General features: G+C 40.4%; 1 protein-coding gene across 1 annotated transcript; it reads left to right on the top strand.

Annotated features, from left to right (window-relative positions):
* Positions 1–1,542: 1,542 nt before the first annotated feature.
* On the top strand, positions 1,543–22,505 carry LOC308081634 (E3 UFM1-protein ligase 1-like). The gene is made up of 19 exons (XM_080457993.1): positions 1,543–1,731; positions 3,515–3,660; positions 5,848–5,876; positions 6,084–6,181; positions 6,633–6,747; positions 8,046–8,176; positions 8,293–8,351; positions 8,757–8,903; positions 9,721–9,896; positions 10,516–10,695; positions 11,276–11,402; positions 12,498–12,623; positions 13,122–13,242; positions 13,964–14,130; positions 14,999–15,129; positions 16,690–16,770; positions 16,901–16,986; positions 18,460–18,640; positions 18,952–22,505. Exons 1-19 carry the CDS (start codon positions 1,655–1,657, stop codon positions 19,168–19,170), a joined length of 2,397 nt encoding a protein of 798 aa, XP_080314119.1. The 5' UTR covers positions 1,543–1,654; the 3' UTR covers positions 19,171–22,505.
* The last annotated feature ends 4,446 nt before the right edge of the window (positions 22,506–26,951 follow it).

The raw sequence follows: 26,951 nt of genomic DNA on the forward strand, positions 1-26,951 counted from the left end.
GTGGGGTTTGGGGGACAACTGCTTTGAATTGTTATTATTGTTTACACACAACAGAAACCAAGGATTATATATTTCAACTTCAAGAGTGAGAGATCACAGTAAAAATCCTAAGCATTCTTCCTCCATACTGGGAGAAAAACAGCATCTGAAAGTTTGATGGGATGCATTTTTACTCGTGAGCCTCCTTTGTGAGGCAGTGACCACTTTAACATTGCATCTTATGAGAAGTCGTTTTTTTTTGGTGCCAGCCTGCGAGATCATACTGGTTCTTATCAGTGTGACGTTGTCTATTAAGGCGTCTATATGCATTCCAGTGAACAGCATTTATCCGTTTAGATCATAGACTGTATAAAAAATAATGGACGAAGCGACGCCATTGGTTTCTACAGACCGTAAATGAAGCAGATTGTTCAGGAATTTCAAATCCGACATCTTTCCATATCGCGTCATGTCACGTCATATCCTGCAGAATGCAACCAGACCAGTATTGGTTGGGTAGCTTGTCAATCAAGAGCAGGGGCGGGGAATCAATGCTATTGGTTGTGTAGCTTGTCAATCAAATCATCCCGCCCCTCCTAGAGCATAACCTACTTTATCGTCAATTTTAAAATATATGGGACCATAATTTACCAAAACGCATATCATGATGATTGAAAGGAGACTTTAAACTAGCGACTGGAAGCATATAGTATTTATGACAATGTTCATTAAGGTAAGAAAATCAAGTCTAAAGTTCGTCAAAAAACCTCATGAGATAAATTCTTTCTGACCCCAGCAGGGGTAAAACAGTGAAACTACAGCATAGAGGTATAATATAACTAGAGGGCGGATTGCCCCGCCCCCAGCTATCATTTCAATGAATGTGCTCAGTGGCGTTTTGAAGCACCCGGAAACCTGCCGGAAGTAGAATTATTGGTTCGATTTTGTATCCCCATAGAGTTATGAGCATGCGCACTAGTGTCCTTTTTGCGTTCTACGGCAGCCCGTGTATCAAGGATTGAACGCGATATATTTATTAAATACACTCGAGATGCCTATGTATAACTAAATGCATATGTGTTTATGTATAATATGTTTACATATTTATATCTATATATATAAATATCTCTCAGCATGTTTTGCGCGTGCATGTATTTCTCCCCGCCTGCAGTTCCAGCTTTGGCCACTGGGGTGGCAGCTTCAATGTTTCTCAGCAACTCTGGGGGCTTGAACTACAGGCCATGAACTGTCACTTGAACTCTCTTCCTTATTCGAGTCAATTTCAAAGCAGGAAGCTGGGCCCTTGGTTTAGATACATTCTTAATGTTAATAAAACAGTTAAACGCTGTTTTTGTTACACATAAACATAATTTGGGTTGTCTAGCTTCGTTTAAATGCTTAATTTGTAGTTTTAATGTGCAAATGAATCGTTTTTCAATGGATCCTTCTTACTCTAGAGGGTACTCTTATTCTGAAGAGATCGTCCACCGGAAGTCTTCTATTTGACAAGCTGGTTGTTGCTCACGGAACACAGCTCCGTGACTCGTCACTGAATGTTGACGTGTGTGTTAGCAGAGCACAGCTCCATGGTCTCATGCTAGTTAGATCAGCAGTGTTTCATTCATAGAGAATTGTTGTAAAAAGCAACGGATAATCAAAGCTTCCAATAATAATAATGGCGGCTGCGTGGGAAGAGATCCGACGCCTTGCTGCTGACTTCCAGAGAGCACAGTTCACTGACACGGTGCAAAGGTAAGAAGTTATAACAACCACACACACACACACACACACACACACACACACACACACACACACACACACACACACACACACACACACACACACACTACACACAGCCACTGTTGCCAGATTCTGTGAGAGAAACAAGCAACCAGGTCTAGGAAAACCAGCCCAAAAGAAGCAACTATGGGACACATAAGCACTTTAACCTATACATCAGCTATTTGAAAATAGCAGATCTACAAGCTCACAACGCGTCGCGATGAGAGCTTGTAGATCGGCTATTTTCAAATAAAATCTTGCGGTGAAATTATAATAAGCAGATCTGGCAACCCCTGCACACAGCTGCTATGCTAGCCCTGAAACATGACTGTCATACAAGCGTCATGTGAACCATGGCTACTGCTATGCTAACCTGTTCAGGATCACTTTCACTCGAGTCTAGTCTGACATATGTCATTTTTGTCAGGATACAGGATAGTTGGCCACTAGGGACATCTATTTGTCTGTCATTAAATGTTTCTATGAATTGAGTACAAAGGACCCCAATGGAAACAAGCCATAGGCTTTCTTGGGTTTAAAAATCCTCTTAGCAGACCTTGTATTGAACTGTACTTCCTGTGTTGTTGTTTTTAGCAAACTGCTAATAAAGTATTCAATCAATCAATCAATCTGGGCACCTCAATGTAAAATTGTCTATTTAGTCCAAAATGTTACGTAAATAAAATATTTGAAAAATGGTCTTAAGTAATGTAAAGTATACATACGTACATCATTATCAGATTTAATTGTATTGTATCCTTCAACTTAAACAGTCAAGCTTAATTGTCGACTGTTTACTGTTCTAATCATGTTATTGTAAGCCTTGCAGAGCCCTGAGGCCCATAGGGCAGGAGTCTAGTCTATCTCCTGTTTCCTTATCATACAGTGTGTAGGGCAGTGGTTCTCAAACTTTTTCATGTCAAGGACCCCCAAAATGATATGTATTTGGCCGCGGACCTCCATCTCAAATATTTTGCTCCAGAGACCCCCAAAAGCTCAGATTTGAGTTACAAATGTTCGCTTTAAAAATATATATATTCAAACATTTGCACACATTTTCACGATTTTTCAAAAATAGCTGATCTACAAGCTCATAGTGCCGCACTATGAGCTTGTAGATCTGCTATTTTTGAATAGCCAAAGTATAAAAGGTAAAAATTATTGTGATGCTATATTAACACATTTTGCTGGGTACCCCCTGGAACCCCCTCAAGTACCCCTGGGGTCCCCGGACCCCACTTTGAGAACCAATGGTGTAGGGGTCTTAGCGTGAGGCCGCATGATGTACAAGTACACCCCCTGGACATGACGCTAGTATGTCGCAGGGACTTACCCCCAATCCTACCCTTGATGCTGAGTGCCAAGCAGTGAGGCATTGGGGCCCTTAGAGTCTTAAGTGTGACCCGGCCGGGGCTCGAACCCGGACCTCCCAGTCTCAGGGCGGACGCTCTAACCACAAGGCCACTGAACTAAAAAATTGATTTCCTAATATTGTATTCTTTAATTTAACACACCTAGGTGCCCACTCTTCCTTGGTGCCCACCTATCATGTAACCATTTTCACTGCTTCTGTGCAATACTACTATTGTATGATGAAGTAGGGTATTAATTTACAAAAGTGAAAAATATGGAGATATGAGGTAATATTCTGCCTGACAGCAACGATTATGTTGCTCCCTCACATCTCTTCAGCTATATTGTAGTGTCAGTAATGTATAACAACACTTTATGTATTTTTGAACAATTCCAACAGGTTGTCTGAGAGGAACTGCATTGAAATCATTGCAAAGCTGGTCCTGGAGAAGAAGCTGGACGTGGTGCACACGCTGGATGGGAAGGAGTACATCACCCCAGCCCAGATCAGCAGGGACATCAAAGATGAGCTGTACATCCATGGAGGTCAGTTCAACCTATAGCAAGCAACTCTTAGATGCTATTTTTAATATCTGGCATCTAGAGTTGTGTAATACCAGCAGTGGTGGAAAAAGTACTCAGATATAAGTAAAAGGCCTGTGTTCAAAATGTTACTTGAGTAAAAGTACAAAGGTATTGGTATCAAAATATACTTAAAGTACCAAGAGTAAAAGTACTACATGTTTGAAAATAGCAGATCTACAAGCTCACAACGCGTTGCGATGCGACGCGTTTTGAGCTTGTAGATCGGCTATTTTCAAATAGCCTAGGTATAAAATAGGGCTAAAGCGATTAATGTATGTTTTATAATGTAACAATTTATATCTGCAAAGTAACTAGTAACTAAAGTTTTCAAATAATTTTTGTGGAGTAAAAGCACAATATTTGCCTCTGAGATGTAGTGGAGTAGAAGTAAAAGTATTGAAAATTGGAAATAATCCAGTAAAGTAAAAATACCTCAAAATTGTACTTAAGTACAGTACTTGAGTAAATGTACTTAGTTACGTTACACCACTGAATACCAGCCCTTGACAGCCCATTCATCCAAACAGAAAAGTCTCATATGATTGTATTAAACGACGTTAAACTCACCAACATTGCAGCTGTACGGAAAGCTTGAATTATCCCTCTTTGTATCTGCCAAGTTTTTGTTTCATAAAAATCCACCGTAGACATGTTATGACTATGAGCAACTTTCTGTCAATATATTCTGTGCAGGTGATAATCTTTTTAAGTGTTCGAGTTTGGAAGCGCTCGTTGGAAATCACTCGACGGCCCTGTTTCGAAATTGCACGTAATGCAGGGGGCAGCAGGACGCGTTGAGTGATTTCCCAACGAACGCTTCCAAACTCCAACGCTTAGAAAATCACCTGCAGTCCTGCACAGAATTTATTGACAGAAAATAGCTCATAACGTGTCATCAGTGGATTTTTATGAAACAAAAACTTGGCAGATACAAAGAGGATCATCCAAGCTTTCTGTACAGATCGGACTTTTCTGTTTGGATGAATGAGCTGTCAAGGGTTGGTATTGCAACTCTAGATGCCAGATTATTAAAAATAGCATCTAAGAGTTGTTTGCGGCTAAGTTCAACCTGTAGTTCAGTACCATCAAATGTTGCTGCCATCTGTTGAGTAGGTTATCACTGTCATACATCTTATGGCATTTTGTTTTTCAATCTAATGCCAACTAGGGCTGAGCAATTTGGGGAATTTGTTTAAAATCAACCTTCAATTCTGTTTACTGTTAACAGTACCACAACATTGGATATGGTCAGCATAGATTGATATCGAAAAGGACCATGCTGGTGTTATATTGCATGTTTAGCCCATTGGCTGCAATTTGCATACAGTACCATACAACTTATTGGAATGGCAACTTGAAATTGTCTGCAGTAATGTTTGATTGATTGAATACTTTATCAGCACGATTATTAACAGTACAGTAATATATTTTCTTAATTTTTTAAAGATATTTGAGACACATAAAAAAAACTTCTTCCTACTCCTTTTTCGAACATGGAATATAATTTAAGTTTGATGTTAAAATTATTTTGGCGCAGTTTTTTAAATCAAAATTTTCCCTTTTTTCTCCTTTTTCCTTTTCTCATTTATATTTTTAATTTGTAAAAAAAAGAAAAAAAAAGAAAAGAAAACACTCAAAGGTTGCTAAGAGGCTTAACACAAAAAGCCCCAGGGCCTTGTTTCCATTCATTGTGGTCCATTCAAATAGCCTAGACCAGTGGTTCCCAAACAGTGTTACACGGCACACTGATGGGACGTCGGGTGTGCCTTGGGATTTTGTGACTATACAAGAATGTATGAATTCATTTTTTTGTATATAACTATATCAGTACTTTGTGTGCCCACTGAGACAACATTCTATACCCTAGAAAAATATATATTGTTCCCACTTTCAACTTGGCATGTTGTCATAGGCTGAAAATGTAGATTATTTGTATACATTTCTTCCACAAAATGTTTAAAAAAAAATAGCAGATCTACAAGTTCAAAACGCATTGCGATGCATTGTGATCATAATCAGCTATTTTTATTCTGAATACACATGTGCCTTGAGAGTTTGTGTCCATTGGTATGCCTGGGACGCAATTGCTTTTTTTGAAAACCACTGATCTAGAGACAAAGAATAATAAGACTTTGTCTGTTTTCGCAGGGCGTGTCAACATCGTCGATCTCCAGCAGGTGCGTTCAAGCAGACTTATTTTATTAGACTAGTTGACATGCTGTTGCCCCTCATAAACGCCTTTTTGTAAAGCAAAATGTGTGAAAAATCTGTGAGCAGCTATTACAAATCATATGCCAAAAACAGATGTTCTATATAGTATTCTTACGCTGTAATGTCTTGGCTAAAACCTCCCATAAACCATGTCGTGATCCTTCCCTCTACAGATTATCAATGTGGATTTGGTCCATGTTGAAAGTAGAGCAAACGACATAGCAAAATCTGAAAGAGGTGTCCGCCTTGTGTTGGGCCAACTCATAGATAAGTAAGTATAAGGTGGTTCATGTTTTGTCTCATTATGAACGTAAGGCATGTTAGAAATGTATACTGGTTGAAATCAAACCAAAGCTGCGAACACATGGAATTCGCCACGTTCGTCTTTTTCTCACGTCGCTACTCAGTCTGGCCAAGGTCCTATTTGACTCGTATTTCCATTACGTAGGCAAGTCAGGAAGTGACTCGAGTTTTACATTGGCTAACACTGGTCCCGCCCCCTCCACAGACCAATCAGTAGCCGCGGGTCGTTTTCTCCCGTTTGTGCGCGGAGATAGGAGGTTTGCCAGACTGAAGCGAAGTGAGGAAAAAAAAACGTTTTGTAATAAGTACATACAGTAGATATGCCAGTAATATATTTAATTATATTATAATCATACAGTAAATGGTGCATAGCCTTTTCACTTTTACTGAAATGATGTATCTAATGTTGTTCACTGTAGTACTTACCTGGACGGCTTAGCAGAGGAGGTGAATGACAAACTACAAGGGGCCGGTTTTATAAATATTTCCGATCTCTGTAAAAGCTATGACCTTCCAGGGGATTTCCTGACAGAGGTGAGCCACACTGCAGCCACTCTTAACTCACACGATAAAAAAGACATAATCTTGGAATATATCTTATGGAATAAAATGTATCTGCCAATATTTACTTACAACGCAATATTGGTACAATCAGTATCGGCAAAATAATCCAGAAACTTTTGCAGATATTTTCTAATATTTATTTAAAATAGATTTTAGAAGATTAAAAAGCCCTTTTTTTGATGATTGAAGGCTGCAGATTTTATCAGTGTTTTCTGGGGAAGCTTTCAAAAGAATAACCGTAGAACATAAAAGCATATGGAGGCAAAAATGTTAAAGTTGTACAATGCAGAATCACAAATAACGATTTTTAGCAACCTCTGCTGGTCACTACCGTCACTGCATACAATTTCCGTAGTCCTCGATTACCCAGAATTCCATTCGTTTTCACCGGAAGCCGGAAGCGTTTCAAAAAGCGATCTTTTAATTGTTTTATACTATCTACGGATCGTTTCTCTTAGCCAGTGGAGCATTAGTTACCATGAGCTGTGCTTTCTTTTTCTGTTCTTTTTCGATCTTCCAATCCTACATTCTCTTAAAATCAGCGTGAGGTTCCTTTTTGTTATTAGCGCGGTAGTTCCTGGCCAAACAGGAAACCGTTGCGGTGTTCCTGGCCGACGTCATGACGTCGGCCACGACGTCATGACGTCGGCCACGACGTCATGACGTTGGCCAGGAACGTCATTTTCCCGGGAAAGTCCCCCCCGTCCACGTTCAATAGAAAATATATAAATAAAAGGCTTCCAGGGGTGAAATTCATGGAGTGGGTGTTGTGAAACTTTTGCCACTCACAAAAGATATACAATTTAACTTTAGTTTTGTTGAAAACGTTACCTAGTATGCCTTTAAGTAAAAATAAGTGTTACATTTAAGTTGTTTGAACTAATATGTGCATCATTAGGCTTAATAAATCAGGTGTACCGTTGTTTTGCATCTACAGTACACCCAGAATCACAGTTACTCTATAACAGCTGTATGGTAAACCCTACTGGAAACGTGTGTTGTAATATTGGTATTGTAACGATTGATTTGAACAATATTGGTCAAAATTTCAATATCATGCATCCCTATTTTGAAAGCAAGCTTTGGTTAAATACTCACCCAGATCATACGTTAAATCACATAGTACACTGCTTGCTGTTTGATACTCCATTGATACCTCTTGGCTCCCTAAAAAGACTCACTACTTTTATCTGAATGTGTCTTTTGATGCCAAAAGCATCTGAGAAATGAGAACATGTTTAATGGTGTGTTTTATCTTTATATGGTAGGAGTTGTCAAGGCGTATAGGAAAGCAGATCCAGGGGGAAATGGATCAGTACAACAGGGGTGTCATATTTACACAAGGATTTGTAGCGCGACACAAGGCACGCATCAGTGGGCTTTTCAGTGCAATCACTCGGTAGGTACGCCCCCCAAACATCTTCTAAGCATATTAGAGCATAATTTTCTTTTGTTTTGTTTTATATTCTAAACTGAATTCCCTACTGTTGTTGTTGTCGTTGTTGTATTCTCAAGGCCAACGCCTGTCAGCACCATGATTGGAACGTTTGGATTTCAGGAACATCTTCTATATTGTAAGTACTAGTTCTTTCATTTTGTTGACTTAATTATTCATTTCAGTCGCAACGTAGCATATGAGATTCGGTAGTTTATAGCCTGCTGTGTGTTGGGTTTGGTATCCTCTTAGCGGTCCGATTCCTTAACGGTTCCCTCTAACGATTCCTTTTGAGGGTTCCAAATGGACCCTTACAGGTCTGCAACTCTGAGAGAGTACAAATGGAACCAAATGGACCCTCATGGGTCCAATTGGTTCCATTTGTACGCTCTCAGAGTTATGGCGGGTCCTTGAAATGTAAAAGAGAACCACCAGTATTGATGTAATTATAGCAGACGTGAAGTTCACATACCAGCTCTGACAGTGTGATAAACCTGGACCGTTTTCCGGATGTAATAATGTTGCTTTCATGTGGTTTTGCCAGCTGTCTTGGAGGAGCTGGTGAATAGTGGACGTCTTAAAGGTGCAGTGGTGGGAGGCCGCCAGGACAAGGCTGTGTACATCCCTGACATTTACTCCAAAACACAGAATGCATGGGTGGACTCCTTCCTCAAGCAGAACGGATATCTGGGTACTCTTTCTCAAATATTATTCTTTTTACATAATGCCAATGCACAATAAGATCGTCAGTGTTAATTAGGCCTGTGAGTGAGGGTATACATTTTAAAAAATAGCAGATCTACAAGCTCTACAACGCGTCGCATGGCAATGTGGTGTGATCTTGTAGATTATTATTATTTTTCACTATTCGTGACGAAGTTTAATGACTTGAACCCCACAGTATGCCTATTCTGGGGGGAACATTTGCAAAAAAGCAGATCTACAAGCTCAATGTGTCGCCTGCCGATGCGTTCGTTGTGAGCTTATAGATTTTTCGCTATTCGTGACTAAATGTATAGGGTTTAACCCATTAAGACCTGGAACGCATCTGTGTTCGTGTTGTCATGAGTGCTGCGTGCTATGAGCTTGTAGATCTGCTATTTTATTTTTTCATCTTGAAAATGTTTGCAAAATTTGAATACATATATATACGTTTTAAAGCACACATTTTAACTCCGATCTGTGCTTCTGGGGGTCCCTGGAACAATATATTTTGAGATGGGGGTCCGCGGCCAAATACATATCATTTTGGGGGTCCTTGATATGGAAAAGTTGGAGCACCACTGATATAGCAACATAAACGTTTAGAATATACAGTATATTCAAAGATTTGCACAAAATGTTCACAATTTTTCAAAAATAGCTTGTGTTTCTGCTATTTTTGAATAGCCAAAGCAATGTTAAAATGACACAGATGCGTTCCCTCTCTTAATGGGTTAAGAGGTTAATATTACTGAGGAATTTACTGTGAAATCCACCTAACTCTTCTTCTGTGTATATCCATGCAGAGTTTGATGCATTGGTCCGGTTGGGGATCCCTGACCCAGCGAACTACATTAAGAAGCGCTACAAGTCCAGCAAGCTGTTATTCCTGCGAGCTGCGTGTGTGGGCCAGGCCTTAGTGGACCAGGTGGAGGCCTCGGTGGAGGAAGCAGTCAGCTCGGCTACGTGGGCTGACATCCAGGTGCTTATACACCGCCCTTCTGCTCTTACATGAATGTATTACACACATTACTTTTTTACGGCGTGGCTCTAATCTAGCTGTCTATATGAGGGTCGGGAGTGTGTGTGCAAAAATTGGCTAATATTTGAATATTATTATTATTAATATTATTATTATTATACTTTTTTTATTACTACTTTTTTTTTTTTATGTTTATTGGATCCACTAAACATATATTTTGTTTGTTTTTATAACTTGATACATTGTTTTTTGTATTGTAAACTTTAATTTTTATATTTTTTAATATAATTATTTTCCCCTATATTCGAGAAATCTTCGAATATTAATTTACCAGCTCTAGTGTGTGTGTGTGTGTGTGTGTGTGTGTGTGTGTGTGTGTGTGTGTGTGTGTGTGTGTGTGTGTGTGTGTGTGTGTGTGTGTGTGTGTGTGTGTGTGTGTGTGTGTGTGTGTGTGTGTGTGTGGCGTGTGTTTGTGTCGTTATTTTTTTCTTTTTAATAAATAAGCCAGTTATAGGAAGAAGGTTACACATCAGACAACTTATTCTTCATTCTGTATAGACATTCTTAACATTCTCATACACTTAACTCACTTGCTCGCCCTTCTCTCTCCCTGACGTAGTCAATTTTGCCGAGCTGTTTGTCAGTGGAGGACGGCGTGATACTGATCAACCAGGCCATGAGGAACGCCAATGTGCAGTCTTCTTCCAGGGTGCTGGCAGACACGGTGGTCGTCAGCGAGAAGTTCATCAGCAACTGCCTTTCTCTGTTCGATGAAGCCATGCAACTTAAAGCTCAAATGGTACAGCTTTCTTTTTCAAAGATTTACAGGTGACATTTAACCACTTAAAACACTATTTAATTTGTTGACCGGGGACCCTCAGACGTCTATACTTGGTCCCCTCCCTTTTCCCCTCTACACCAAATATCTTTGCCAATAGGCAATCTACACGCTCGCGTTGTGAGCCTGTGGATTGGCTATTTTCGGCGAATGTTTGCCAATTATTGGTGAATGTTAGCATATTATAAAATGGCCAGAATAGGGACGATAGGGTTCACATTTAGCAGTGCAACTGTAGAACACACCTCAATTACTAGATCTGCTACATTACAAGTAGCTAAAGGGGCGCTAGACAACATTCAGCCACTAGATGTCGCACTTTTACAACACCTATGTTACATACAGTTTGTTATTTCCCCATCACTTCAATAAGGCAGAAAAGGCCTGCAATCATGTTGTGCGCAATATTGTAACACAGTGGCTGCGTTACAAGAATACATTAAGGATAAAGTACCATATCCAATGAAAAGCTTTGTATTTATTATTATATTGAACATGCAAATGTCCATGTCGGTAATGTTTTAGAGCTGTGCTGTTTCAGGAAGTCAAGAATAACCCAGTGTTTCTGGTAACCGAAGAAGATCTGAAGCGAACATCTGTGGTGACCGAAGTCACTGGTCCTTCTAGAAAGGAAAAGAAAGAAGCAGAGCGCAGGAAGAAGACGACAGGTTAGCTAAAACCTTTTAGGTCAGAAGTACAGAAACCCACACACATTCTTACATGATAGCACAGTATTTTATTAAAAAGCAAATCAATAACTAAATAACCATAATTTGTTTAACCCATTAACACATTCCATGCCAGAGGTTAATATCATAATGTACTCACCAGTGCCAGCGTTTTATTGTTGTTTTTTTGTTTTTTTTCATGTCGCCACAGACCTCGCTAAATAAGTTAAAAGTGCGCGTTCATTTGGTTCTAAACACACAAGGGATCTGTGTGAAACAGCCAGCGAAAACCTTTTCCAAATCCGAGCCGCCATCTTGAAGATACAGCGGATACACGCTAAACAGTGATCAGCGAGGAGAAAAACAACAACCGAGAAAATCGAGTTTTAGACAGGATCCCAGACAGGAAGCGGATACGATCGAAAAAAACGGAACCCGAATAATTCTGTTTCCGGTCTTCAAACCGGAACCGGAAATGGATCAAAAAATTCCGAAAGTGCACCTGGGGAAAAATCAACGCGAATCGGCGGTTCGCGTAGATCTACGCGATTGGCACGCTGCGGCTTTAAATAGGTTCGCTTAGATCTACGCGATTGGCATTCAATGTGTTAAGACCTGGAACGCATCTGTGTCACTTCTTGATTTGAGCTAAAAAGCATTATTTAGCTTTATACCTTTTTTGGCTATTAAAAAATAGCAGATATACAAGCTCATAGCGCGGCAAGCTTGTAGATCTGTTTTTAACTCAAATTTTTGCTTCTGGGGGTCCCTGGAACAAAATATTTTGAGATGGGGTCGGCGGCCAAATACATATCATTTTGGGGGTCCTTGACATGAAAAAGTTTGAGCACCACTGATATAGAAACACAAGTTTTTTTTTCAGAATACTGTTGGGATTTAGAAGACATTTGTAGAATCGGCTTCAGGTCTTAATGGGTTAATAATATACGGTTCCATGTGAGAATGTGTGTGGGTTTCTATACTTATATACATTTAAACCCAATGTTGATGATGATGTTACTTGCATCCAAAATGAACCATCATTTGTTGATCATTTCCGTCCTTCATGTACTACGTTGTATTCCTGATTCCCAGAGGGTAGCGGCAGTGTGAAAGCTGGCGGGGGAGGCAACGCCAGAGAGTTCCGGATACGCAAAACCAAGAAGAAGGGAGGGAGGAGGGATGAAGACAGCGATGAAGAAACCGGACCTTCCCAACAAAGTATGATTATGGCTACAGTGTACTTAAACCCTATATAAGAACCCTAAGTACTTAAACCCTATATAAGTACCCTAAGTACTGAAAAAACATTCTATTTTTGACAGATTTCGACACATTTTGAAACAACCCTTTAAAGCAGGTGTTTTGACATCCTATGCCGAGGTTAACACAGAAACACGTCCCTGGTCTGCTGCTGATGGGGAACTCGCTTCCTACCATTTTTGCGTTTATGTGTGTACGGAGATCATTTTGTAAAGTAAGGTCATGTGGATAGGATTTATTTTTATTTCATTTATTTATATTAAATATCTGTTAAGAAAAGTAAGTATCCATATGCGTATAGTCGAGGCCTAAACCTTGTTAATTTAGGCCCTCTGATTTAACAAGAGCTTAATGGCTGGTTGGTTAAACTGGGTTATTAAACTGTTTTGTGTAAGACTGAAGGTAAATGTAGTGCTCCCTTGAGACCAATTAGTTTAGCTTTACTCTTTCCTATAGGTCGTGGCAAACCGTCTGAAGTCCCTTTTATGACCCTGGAGGAAATAGTGGCCGTCTTAGAAGAGAGACTGAGTGACTGCCCTGAAGAAATTCTTTCTGAGCTGGCGGAACAATTAGTAAGGTAATATAGATTGCTGTCATAAATAAATAAATACAATACTATTGACTCCACCTCTCCTTCACATTTTACTCTTTCTTTCTTTCTTTCTTAAACGTTACACAACCTTATGATTAAGTATTTAACCCATTAAGAACTGATTTGAGCGAAAAAGCTTTATTTTACACGTTTGGGCTATTCAAAAATAGCAGATATACAAGCTCATAGCGCGGCACCAAGTCCCGCGCTATGAGCTTGTAGATCTGCTATTTTTAAAAAAATTGTTAAGTTAATATATTTATATTCTTTTAAAGCAAACATTTTAACTCAAATCTTTGCTTCTGGGGGTCCCTGGAACAAAATATTTTGAGATGGGGGTCGGCGGCCAAAAACATCATTTTGGGGGTCCTTGACATGAAAAGGTTTGAGAACCACTGATATAGAAACATATGTTATTCAGAAAACCGTTGGGATTTTGAAGACATTTGTAGAATCAGCTTCAGGTCTTATGGGTTAAACGTTACACAACCTTATGTTAAGTATTTAAATCATGTATTTTACCACCCCAACTTTAAGCGGTATAGTCATTACATTTACTAAAAGAACAATAAAAAAGGTGTAAGATGGCAAGGCTTTTGTTTCCCAAACCACCAACATTGGTTGTTCATATTCGCCAATATCCAAGCCAAAAGTATAACATTTTTGTCCTCACCATCTAACATGGAAGTATGTTCTTTCTCCACAGGCCTTTGACCAAAACCTACCAGGAGGTGGTAAGGGCAGTTTTCATGTCCTCCAGCAGCTCTCCATCAGGAGCCAACAAGAAGAAAAGCATGAAAGACCTCCAGGAGGAGATCACCAACCTCTACAACAACATCCGCCTCTTTGAAAAGGGCACCAAGTTCTTCTCAGGTGCAGTAAGCCACTATTTGCATCTGCCTGCCGCTGGTGTGAACACCACAACAGGTCACTGCAGTTGAACGCCAGTTCACCCAGTGGTGGAAGTACTTTTTTAATAAGTAGTAGCAATATCACAATATAGAAATACTGTTAACTCATTCACTGCCACAATTATTGCTGGCCGCGTTTGCCCACTGCCAGAGATTTTTCATTTAAAAAAAAAAGTACTCAGGAGCCGAGATACAGAATTTTTAAGTTTTAAGTTAACAAGGAAGTGGATGGGAGTGTAGATCTTTAAACAATCATATCTCCTTGGTCTTTGGGTCAAATTTGAAAAAAAAACTAAAAAAAAAAAAAAAAAAAAAAAATTAATTTTTTTCAAAAAATAAAAATTACGTTTTTTACGTCAGTGGCAGGATTGGTAAACGGGACAAATTACGTTTTTTACGTCAGTGGCAGTGAATGAGTTAAAAGGAATAGTCTTGTATTCAAAATGTTGTCATCAGAATATACTTAAAGTGGCAAAGATAAAGCTATTATGAATGTAGCTATAATGCATTTACAACACATGTAAACAGTTCTTTTCGCGTCACATTGTGTGCTATTTTCAAATAACGTAAGTATAAAATCGGGTTAATGTATGTTTTGTAATATTAATCTAAATCTGCAAAGTAACTAGTAACTCGCGTCAAATAATTAATAATTATTGTAGAGTAAAAATATTTGCCTCTGAGATGTAGTGGAACAGAAGTATTGACAAATGGAAATACTCAAGTAAAGTAAAAGCACCTCAACATTGTACTTAAGTACGGTACTAGAGTAAATGTACTTAAATGTACCCTGCACCACTGATTTCTCCTGATCCACTTTGATCTGGCAGATGAAACCCAGGTCCTCATCGCCAAGCACGTTCTGAAGACCGTGTGCACCGATGTCACCAACATCCTGGTCAACTTCCTGGCTGCTGAGCTGATGATGTCGGTGGAGAACGCCAGCTCCATCACTAATGAGGTCACTTTGTCATCCTTTTACTTTGAATACCCCCCGAGGTCCCATACATTAACCCAGTCGTCCATATTTTGGGCATGTCATTATAGTCGAAAATTACCTTACAAGCCTAAAAGCGTTGTGGTCTTGTAGATCAGCTTCTTTGGTGTGCGACGCCGTTGTACGACAAAGTATGAAATGGGTGATATAAGTGGCTAAATGGTTTTCCTTCATTGTAATAGGAGTGATGTAGCCAAATGTATAGAGATACACTGTAATGAAAGGGCTTACTCTGTGTGGAGTTTGCATGTTCTCCCCGTGTCTCTCAGGGTAGTTAATACCCTCACAAAAACATGTAGTAATCCTGGTCACTAATACTATACTGCCTCCCCCATGACAGCCGGGGCGCCTGATGGAGGAGAAGGGAACTGGTTGGAATAACGTGTTCCTTCCACACGCTACGTCCAACCAGGTAAACTCGCCCCTGTCAGGTGACAAGAAGGTCAGTTGGCTCTCATGCGAGAGTTCGGCCCTGGCCTCCCTAGGCTGGTGAGGGGAGTGTAGCGCCCAGGATCGCTTAGAAAATTGGCACCGGGTGAAATATATGGGTTACAAAATCGTGGGATAAAAAAAAAGAAAAACTAGAAAATGTGCTCCTCGGAGCACAAGTCTCCGCCAGCAGACCCGTGCTATTTTAATAGCACGGGTCGTCTTGGTAGAACGGGTCGTCTTGGTAGAATGCGCGTGGTTTTTGGTGTTCTGCAGGGGCGACTGAATATGTAGTGTCTGCATCTAAAAAATGTTCTTCTTGAAGCAATGTGTCATATGGGAGTCGTCGTAATTGACTGGTTTGTTCAAATGCTTGTCTGTCTTCTTCATCTTCATTGTCTTGAACAGTTTCAGCAGTTGATTGGTGTGTTTGATCTATGTCAGTTTTCTCTAGTGCTACATAATGTATTTGATCAAGGTGGCCAATTGTTACAGTATTAAGACTTCGGCCTTGTTGTGGGATCAATTCAACTCTATAGTCCTCTTCTGTGTTACTGTTGTAGATGAGTATGCTTTCTTAGCTTTGGCCTTCTGCGCCTTTGCTTGACCAATGTTAGGTGTTCTCAGAGGGACACACACACGCACGGACGGGTGATTTGTACTGGAAGGTACTGTTCCAATCAAGACTGATTGATCCTGTCTTACCTCACTTCAAAAAACATAAATGGCTTTTTGAAGTGACACACCTATTTATAGGATTTTATTTCGTCATGCGTCCCTCTAGCCAATCAAAGGCATTGGTGTCAACATATTGACACGTGTCACGTGGAGCTTGACCAATGTTAGCTTGGCTAGGAGGGAGGTGAACACACGGCGGGACGAAGCGAAAACATACTCTCCGCCTCCGGCGGAGACAACAAAAAAAGAGATACACTGTAACCTAAATGTTATTGGTCCAATCCATGCAAAAGCGCAGTATATAATCCATCAACATGTATGTACAATCACAGTTTCCTTGGGAAAAGTCAGTTAACCCCTACATGCTTGCTGATTGTACAGTAAGTCTCATTGAATTCCCCATCTGTCGTCCTTTAGGCTAGAGTGAAGATATTGGGAAAGCTACCTGATGAAACAAAAGGACCTCTTATGAAGCTGCACAACTGCTTGAATGGAAAAGTAAGCTGCTTTCTGGCATCAGATGGTCTGTATAAAGGATGAAATGTAATGCTTCAACATAGCAGCTTGTATACCTTTTTTTGTTTGTATGTATTTATTTATTTATTTATTTACCTTGTCTCCTTCACAGTTTATTGAAGACTTTTTAACCAACGTTGACACTTCAGCTGAGGTGTGTGGCTTCATGTTGAAGAAGGGAGACAAGAAAAGGGACAGGTAATATATATGATATATATAAGTAATAATAAACTTAGTGTTCAGCACAAATACTGGATGCTGTTCTAAGACAGTGGTTCTCAACCTTTTCAGGCTGCGACCCCCCCAAAATAATCATAATCTGAACTGGGGACCCCCCCCCCCACCCTGACAAGCACTTAGAATTGTAGGAGTTGAGGCATTCAATTTTGTTTGACTCGGTTCCACTGATAAATATAGTGAAAATAGACGATCTACAAGCTCACAACCCCTCGTGTTGCAAGGCGTTGTGAGCTTGTAGAACGCCATCAATAAAAAATGCATTTCTATTTGGCTTTTAGGCTTTGTTAACAAAAGGTGCACAGGGCAGATACCTTTTGAAGTAGTCACAGAATATGTATCTCCAGTATGATCGATCCCCTGATGGTTGCTAATCACGGAGGGTTTCACTGTGCTTCCGCAAAAAAAAAGGTCATTGCGACCTCCCGTTCGTTAAAAATAGCATGTTTCGGCAAAAATAAAAACCCAGGAGCCGAGATACAGGCTTTTTCTCAAATACTTTAAACAGCAAGTCAATGGAGCAGTAAATCTTTGGATCACGTTATCTCCTGGTTCTGTGTGAGAAGAAAAAAAAAAGAGCTCGTCCAAACTTGTCGTTGGCAGGCTGAGCCCTGGCAGAATTTGACGAATGAACTCGTCCATGGCAGTCTAAAGAGTTAATAACTTTACAGGGTCCCCACGGTCATGAAATTCCTGGAAATATTTTGAAATTAGAAAAATCTTTTTCCAGTCCTGGAAAAGATTTGGAATTTGTCTAGGGTCCTGGAATTTATCAAGGGTCCTGGAAAAGTATTTGGCTATGCATTGTTTTTGGCAATTTCTTTCCAAAACATCTATAACATTACACAAAATATGTATTTTCTTTCCGAACGGGCTGCGTGATTGCAGCCTAATGTATACCGGACGTGACAAAAATAACAGATCTACAAGCTCACAACGTGCTGCAGCGTGATGTGTAGTTAGTCAATTTTTTAGTTTTTAGTTTAGTTCTTTATTTTTGCTACACTGCCTTTCTTTGGGCATTGCACAAAAGAGTAAGAGACTCATTATTGCGCTGAATGTTATATATAATAATGTTATACAGGCCTGGAAATTGGGTTAAATATTCTGGAAAAGTCTTGGAAAAGTTTTGGAAATTCATTGGTAAAAATGTGTGGGAACCCTGACTTTATACTTAAAAAAAATCATGAATAGTGGATATTAAAAACATGAATAGTGGATATTAAAAACATGAATAGTGGATATAGCCAATCTACCAGCTCAAGCTTGTAGATTGGCTATTTCCACTACTCTTGAAAATGTTTGAAAATATATGAAAAACTTTAACATGGTAATAATTATGACGATTATCTCAAATAATTGCGATTAGACGATTATTATGTAATAACTGTGACAGGTCTAACTGACATCAGCGTTCATGTGTGCCGTTTGCAGGCAGGCCGTGTTCCTGCACCGTCAAGCGCTGATGGAGCAGCTGAAAGAGACAGAAGACCCGGCCCTGGCTCTCCACCTGACCAGCGTTCTGCTCTTCCAGGCCAGCACCAACTGCATGCTCCATGCGCCAGGACGCTGTGTGCCTCAAATCGTCGGCACGCTCACCGGACGCATACCGCCGGTACTGCTGCAGTGAACCTAATCACTCAGTGAATACATGCATGGTTTAGTAACTAGCAGTGGTGGAAGAAGTACTCACATTTTGTACTTAAGTAAAAGTACTAATACCACAATGTAGAAATAACTCGTCCGGTATTCAAAATTCAGTTGAGTAAAAGTATTCACATTAAAATATACTTAAGTTCTGAAAGTACAAGTACTCATTTTGCAGAATGTCCCATTTCACAAATGTTATTTTTACTGAAACGTGTGTGTGTGTGTGTGTGTGTGTGTGTGTGTGTGTGTGTGTGTGTGTGTGTCGATGTGTTTCAGGAGCAGCACCAGTTGCTGTCTCGCTATCAGGGCCTGGTGGTGAAACAGCTGGTGACCCTGGGCCAGGGCGGCGGGAAGAAGCAGGAGATGGGAGAGGATGAGGACAGCGCCGAGAAGGACGAGGAGGCCCAGGCGATCCGCAGCGAGCTGAAGTCCCTGACGCCCGAACTGAAGGACCTTGTTCTGTCGCCGAGAAAGACGTCGGTGAACGAAGACTGAGGTCACAACGTCACGATGGGCAATGGAACGCGATTTGTTGATTCATAGATGGATGTTGTTGGGTTTGATCCCGGCCGCTTAACCAAAACTGTCTGTGTGATTGAGCGATTGTGTTTTAATCTGAATACTGCGGTTTATGTTGTAGTTCTAACCCATTAAGAACTGAGGCCGATTTTACAAATGTCTTCTAAATCCTAACAGTTTTATGTGGTTCTCAATCTTTTTCATGTCAAAATGTATATGTGAGCAGGCCTGGTGTTTCGGGCATCAACTCGCGAGATGAGAAACGGTAGAAACTAAGCAAAATAACTTTTTTTTTTTTTTGGCTGATTTTCGTTTTTTTCCATATTAACACAGTTCGAATGTCGAGCAAGCTTTCAATCCCAACAGATATCCGTTTTAACGTCATTAGATGGTTAAATTTGTATAGTAAAGTAGGCTCCTATTCTGCTAGTCTGTGTGCCTGTTTGTGAGTCCTGTGGGCGGAGAGTTTGGTAGAGAGTTGCTAACCCGAGAGGTTTCGATTGGTCATAGCTAGGCATTGTACTCCGGTTACAAGCCTAATCCCCGCCCATCAGTTTCGCTCCTCTCTGTGGTGGTGTAAAGTTACTAAGTACATTTACTCAAGTACTGTACTTAAGTACAATTTTGAGGTATTTTACTTTACTGGAGTAATATCCACTGGGTGAATATTCAACCTGAGGCTGAAACTAACTTCACCACGGTGGACCCTGGTCCAGAGCGTTAGTGAGTTCCCTCTAACGCCCTGGAAGACTCAAGAGTAGTGAAAATAAACAAAACCATTTCGCTACTCACTGAAATAAAGGCTGTTTTGTGTTGTTGAAAGTCTATTCTCGGAGGTGGGAAGCCTCTCAGCACCCCAGCTACTCTGTAAAATACACTTTTTGGGCAGAAAATGTCCGCAAGACGGAAATTATTTTTATTTACTCCACAGTGCCCTCTACAGATTTGGTTAATGGTTAGTTCAAATTGTCCAGATCTGTAGAGGGCGCAGTGGAGTAAATAAAAATAATCTCACTAACGCTCTGGACCAGGGCTAGGAAGCGGCCAGTATTTTTCTTTTTCGGGACAGAATCTAGTTGTATAAACAATATAAGATTGTAGCGAACACAGCAGCTAGGTGAGGTCAGCCCCAGCTAAACAACAGGCCGCTCGACGTTCGTATGGAAGTATTTCACTGAAGATGTGGCCAAAACAACAGTGGAGTAACGAGGCTAGGAGCTAGCATTGTTAGCTCGTCGACAAGCGTCATGGCAGAACGTACACCTGGTGTTTGCATTTCTCCATTTACAACTCGTACATCTACATAAACGTTCAGATTTCAAATATAAAGTTCTTATCTCATGACCACGGGTGTTATAATTATGTACGGGCCCTCATAAGTACCCGTATCTTCCGTATTGTTAAATAAAAAGCATTTTGATCCGATTTATGGCCATCTCCGGTTTTTTTTTCAACTACGCGGCCGTATCGGTTGGGGGGGGTATTGCACTCCTGCTACGTTATAACTCTATGAGAAAATGGCCGCCGATCGGATTAAAATGCTTTTTATTGAACAATATGGAAGATACGGGTACTTAGACCCACCCGAAGTGAATGGTAACATCCGTTGTCATGAGGTAAGGACTTTATATTTGAAATCTGAACGTTTCTGTAGATGTACGGGTTGTAAATGGAGAGTGCAAACACCAGTTTGGAGTTAATGCAGGACCTATAGCTGGTGCGTGTCTTTATCATTAGTAGGTAAACCTCGACTATAGTCGACTACCAGTGGGTCAAATTTAGTGGTGGAAGAAGCACTTGGTGGTAGCAATACCACAATATAAAAAGTAAAAGGCCTGTGCTCAAAATGTTACGTTCAAGCAAAGTAAAAGTACAAAAGTATTGGCATCAAAATATACTTAAAGTACCTAAAGTAAAAGTACTCAAATGTTTGAAAATAGCTGATCTACAAGCTCACAACACGTTGCAATGCGCATTGTGAGCTTGTAGAGCGGCTATTTTCAAATAGCCTATGTATAAAATACCTAAAAAAATGTACTTAAGTACAGTACTTGAGTAAATGTACTTAGTTGCTTTCCACAGTAAAAATCCGAAAATGGGGGAGTGGTTAGAGGAGTGGCTAGGTTGAATAAATTACCCATTGTTCACGCCCATTACCTGGAGCTGAGAGGTGCTAGAAAGTGGAAATTCTTTACAAGGGATTATCTCAGTTTAGACTATTAAAGATGACAAGATTCAAATGATCACATCTTCTTCAAATGTGTTCCAATTTCAATGAATGATACATCATATGAAAGCTTATATTCTGTACTTCAACAATCTGTAATAAAATGAAAAATGAAAAATGCTCCCTTGCTGCCTAAAGCACTGTACCCGCTCACATATGTATTTGGCCATCGCCCCCCATCCTAAAATATGTTGTTTTAGGGACACCCAGAAGCAAAGATTTCAGTTAAAAATGTTCGCTTTAAGATTTTTCAAAAATAGCAGATCTACAAGCTCGTAGCACGGCACGAAGTGAGGCGCTGTGTGCTTGTATATCTGCTGTTTTTGAATAGCCAAAGTATAAAATAATGGTTACAGATGCTTTCCCGGTCTTAATGGGTTAAAGTGATTTTGGTAGAACCTTGGGTTATATAGATACCTCACCTGGACAAGTTCAAATATTGTCAATCCTTTGCCAATCAGTTGCTCCTGTGCTCTGTGAGTGAGGAAGGAGGAATCCCACATTGCATGGAGAGGCCTTATTAGAATCACACTTTTAGCTCATAGACAAAGCAAATGACGCGGATTCTGCCAACATAGAAAAGATGCATAAAAACACATTCTAAACATTGACGACAAGACAGGCCGCAAATAAATACAGAAACAAATATATTAAACTAAAACAAATAAATATTGTGAATATCTTGGATTTATATCATGGCCAGATATGTATATAACCCAAGGTTATACCAGTCACATCACTTCAAGAAATGCTCTCACATGGTTCCGTAATTTTGTTCCTGCAATGTCTCCTGAAACGTAATAAAAGAAAAATAATAATTTCATTTCATTTCAAAGCTTAAGTTATTCTCAAAAAGACAGTTGGGGTTTCCCTCATTTCCAATGCTGTCGAGACCTACTGGGAGTGTGCATGCAACGTTTTCGTCTCCTGGCCTGTAGCGAAGACAATAATTAAAATGACAGTGATATGGTGGCTTAGAACAGTGGTTCCCAACCTGTGGGTCGGGACCGATCATGCGGGGGTCCCCAGATGACACTGAAGTGGCAATTACACTGTCAGAAAAAGACCATTACTGCATCAAATGTAATCGACAAACTGCAATAAAAACGGGTCAAACATTGGTCAATGGTGCATTTATATAGCGCTTTTATCCAAAGCGCTTTACATAGATTGTGCATTACATTCACCCATACATTCATACACCGATGGCGGAGGAAACCATGCAAGGCACCAACCTGCTCATCGGGAGCAATTAGGGGTTCAGCGTCTTGCTCAAGGACACTTAAACACTAAAGGTCCTTACACACCGGGGCGATTTTTTTCGTGCGAATAATACGCTTTTTTTTAAAACCTTATAAAGTCAATGCAAGCGTACATGGCGCGAAAAAGCGGAAAAGCGAAGCGAAAAAGCGTCTTTTAATTATTCGGAACGAGTCCGAATTTTGCGTATATTCGCACATTCGCCGGTGTGTAAGGACCTTAACTCTGGGGGAGCCCCCAAGCCCAGGATCAAACTGGGAACCTTGCGGTTTCCAGTTCACTCTACCCGGCCACTCTACCCCTGAGCCACCCCAAATTGTTAAATGATATAAGAGGCAAACCTTTTGAAAATAGCCGATCGACAAGTTCACAACGCCTCGTGTTGCGAGCTTGTAGATCTGCTATTTTCACAATATTTATCTGTGGAACCGAGTTAAACTAAATTGAATGCCTCAACTCCTACATTCCAAGTGCTTGTCAGGGTGGGGATCCCCAGTTCAAATATGATTATTATGGGGGGTCACGGCTTGAAAAGGTCGAGAAGCACTGGCTTAGAATGCAAAATACAGACAAAGCCAAATGAGTAAATTAGAAACAATTTACAATTTAGTAAATTAATGCAATTCACAAAAAGGAAAAACAATGCGTAGTTCTTTGATTTTGAAGATTTTAATGTCTGGATTAGTACAAAACGTTCGCACACCTCAACAATAAAAGATGACCTGCACACTGCATCTTGCACGGTACATGCATAGATTTATTGAGCAAAGTTTCGGTCACACACACAACCTTCCTCAGGCATGTTGAATGTCACTGGATTACAGGAAAGATCTATCTATAGGAAATTGAAAATACAATAATTCGTATATAAGTATTCAATCATTTGAGTGTTTGTGTGTAAAGAACATTCTCAAATCTTGATTTCTCAGGCCTCTGAACACTGACATACGGAGAAAGATGAGTGATGGGGTCTAACAACGGCATGGCTTCCATATTGATATGATTGTTGATAAAGACAATTAATTGACACTAGGGACTAATAAGGGATTCAGGGAGTCTGATTCAAAGCCACGTCCTACATATTGATTGCACTGTGAGGGGTTCAGACACACTGCACCCGGCTGCCTGATTTATGATGTGCCTGCCTGTCACTGTAATGATTTTATTCTCTAGGTCATTCAAAGTCTGGTCAGATGATGTGGATGAGAGAAGTTCATAGGAAAACACAAGGTGATGTCTCAGTTATAGCAGCATAGAAGAGGGGCAAACAAGCTTCCAAGTCAACATGTTCGCATTCATTGAAAGACAAGCAGTCACATATATACATTGACAGAATTAGTGTTGGATAGCCCACCGAGGCGGTCTCGTATGGGCGTAGCTATTACACAAATAAATTATGCTTATATGTGTAAGTGAGTGAAGTGCAAAAGTTCATCAGGTGATATAAGCGAAGACATCGGCAGGGCCCCTTTGCCACATCCTGCATTGACAGATGTGCTGATGGGAGAATGTGCTGTGGCTAACAGGGACCCGATGTTGAGCAACATCAGCAGGCTTTCACCACGGGTGCAATATGGCCTCCCGCACGGGGCGCTATAGCCTCCCCGATTTACAGGAAGTCTCATAGATGTATTCTGTAGATAACTGTCATTTCTGCAAACATGTAAACAGTTCTAGGCTAGCGTTTTACCAAGAAACGTTAGGGTGACAAAGGGGACAGGAAATAAGGTGGAGAAGCACTGCACCTCAGCACTTCCATCCAGGACAGGTTGCACCCCTAACATAAAGAAAGCCAATTACTTTTTCATTATGTCAGTGATGTCAAGGACCCCCAAATTGTATATGTATTTGGCCGCCGACCCCCCAGAAATTATATTGTTCCAGGGACCCCCAGAAGCAAAGATTTGAGTTAAAAATGTTCCCTTTAAAGATTTTATATTCAAAGATTTGCAGAAATGTTAACGATTTTCCAAACAGCAATCTACTAGCTCGTAGCGTGGCACGAAGGGACGCGCTATGAGCTTGTATATCTGCTATGTTTTAATAGTCAAAGTATAAAATAATGGTTAAAGTGGTTACACAAATGTCTTAATGTGTTAAAGTGATTTTGTACTTTGGTCGAACCTTGGGTTATATAGATACCTGGACAAGTGTAAATATTGTCAGTCATTAGTGTGGTTGCCCTAACAGGGCAACCAGACTATAGTAATCCTTACACTTTATTATTATAGATAAACAATATTTCCAATCGTAACTCCTCCCACAGTTTATTTTTCCCAATTTAGTGCCATATGCCAAAATGACCGGCCTCACCGGGAATCGTGTGCTTGTATTTTGCTAAGAGATTGGGTGCATAGTTTAATTGATATTGATTTATTAGTGCATTAAATTTCCCCATCCACTTTAATGAAAAAGTGAAAAAACTCAAATTCAAGTATTTTTTTCTCAAAAAACGTAAGAGCTAGAGTTACCAGATTTAAAGGGAAGGTTTATAATTTAGTCCGAAATTATTAAAAAATAATTACACTAATCGGCCACATGGTGGCGCTATAACAGCCCCCTTTACGTTTTGGCCTATAACTCTTAAACCGTAGGTCGTAAAATCAAAATTTTTCACTAGATTCCTTGGGTCATGACGCAACTCCCCATATAGGCCACGCCCATTTGCGTCAGGATAGATTTTACGCCATTTTGAATTTTCTTCAAAACACACTTTTAGCTCCTCCTCCCATATATTTTGTCCAAATTTCAAAAAAATTGGTACACATGATCTCTGAACCCATGCGATAATCTGGACCGAAACAGAATTTTGATAGTCCATACCGTTCGTCCGTAAATGGCTTCCAAAGTTAGCAGGAGGGGCCCGTTTTACAAAAAAGCCCACAAATCACGAACAAAACGTCCAGTCAATCCCAAATTTGAATCACATGTCAAGGGTGGTTTACTCAACAAATCCCCAAAAGAATTTCCACTTTGATCCATAGGGGGCGCCACAAATGCTCAAAATGTAACCTTTTCATGCAAAAAACATATGTTGGGGGGACCAATCCTCTCAAAATGAAACGCAAGTGATCTCAGGAGTTGCGTGACAATGTAATTGGCGCAGCCTCCGACGGTATTCCTCCCAGCGTATTCCTCGAGTCCCGGCGGCAGCGACCCGCGACTCGCGTCGGCGCAACCACACTCTGCAATTGCCCTGAATTGCGACGCGTCTAGTTCTTCTTCTTTATTAGTGTGGTTGCCCTAACAGGGCAACCAGACTATTGTTCTTGATAAACTGAAAAACGCTTTATTTTGCCGCGCTACTCCTCCCACAGTTTATTTTTCCCAATTTAGTGCCATATGTCAAAATGACCGGTCTCACCGGGAATCGTGTGCTTGTATTTTGCTAAGAGATTGGTTACATAGTTTAATTGATATTGATTTATTAGTGCATTTAATTTCCCCATCCACTTTAATGGGAAAATGAAAAAAACTCCCATTCAAGTATTTATTTCTCAGAAACCGTAAGGGCTAGAGTTTCAAGACTTGGAGGGGTGGTTCCTGATTTAGTCCAAAATTATAAAAAAAAGAATTACACCAGTCGGCCTGATGGTGGCGCTATAACAACCCACTTTACGTTTTGGCCTATAACTCTTGAACCGTAGGTCGTAAAATAAAAGTCTTTGTGTCAGGATAGATTTTCCGCCATTTTGAATTTTCTTCAAAACACACTTTTAGCTCCTCCTCCCACATATTTTGTCCAAATTTCACAAAAATCGGTACACATGATCTCTGGGCCCATGCGATAAATATATCCAAACAGCATTTTGATAGTCCTTACCATTCGTCCGTAAATGGCTTCCAAAGTTAGCCGGAGGGGCCCGTTTTAACAAGAATGCCAGAAATCACGAACGAAACGTCCGGTCAATACCAAATTTGAATCACATGTCGAGGGTGGTTTACTCAACGAATCCCCAAAAGCATTTCCATTTTGATCCATAGGGGGCGCCACAAATGCACAAAATGTAACCGTTTGATGCAAAAACATTATTTCGGGGTCGATCGATCCTCTCAAAATGAAACGCAAGTGATCTCAGGAGTTATGTGACAATGTAATTGGCGCAGCCTCCGATGGTATTCCTCCCAGCGTATTCCTCGAGTCCCGGCGGCAGCGACCCGCGACTCGCGTTGGTGGAACCACACTCTGCAATTGCCCTGAATTGCGACACGTCTAGTTATCAGTTGCTCCTGTGCTCTGTGAGTGAGGAAGGTGGAATCCCACATTGCA

This window comes from Gymnoscopelus braueri, assembly GCF_963280865.1.
Source record: "Gymnoscopelus braueri genome assembly, contig: SCAFFOLD_279, whole genome shotgun sequence".
Lineage (NCBI taxonomy): Eukaryota > Metazoa > Chordata > Actinopteri > Myctophiformes > Myctophidae > Gymnoscopelus > Gymnoscopelus braueri.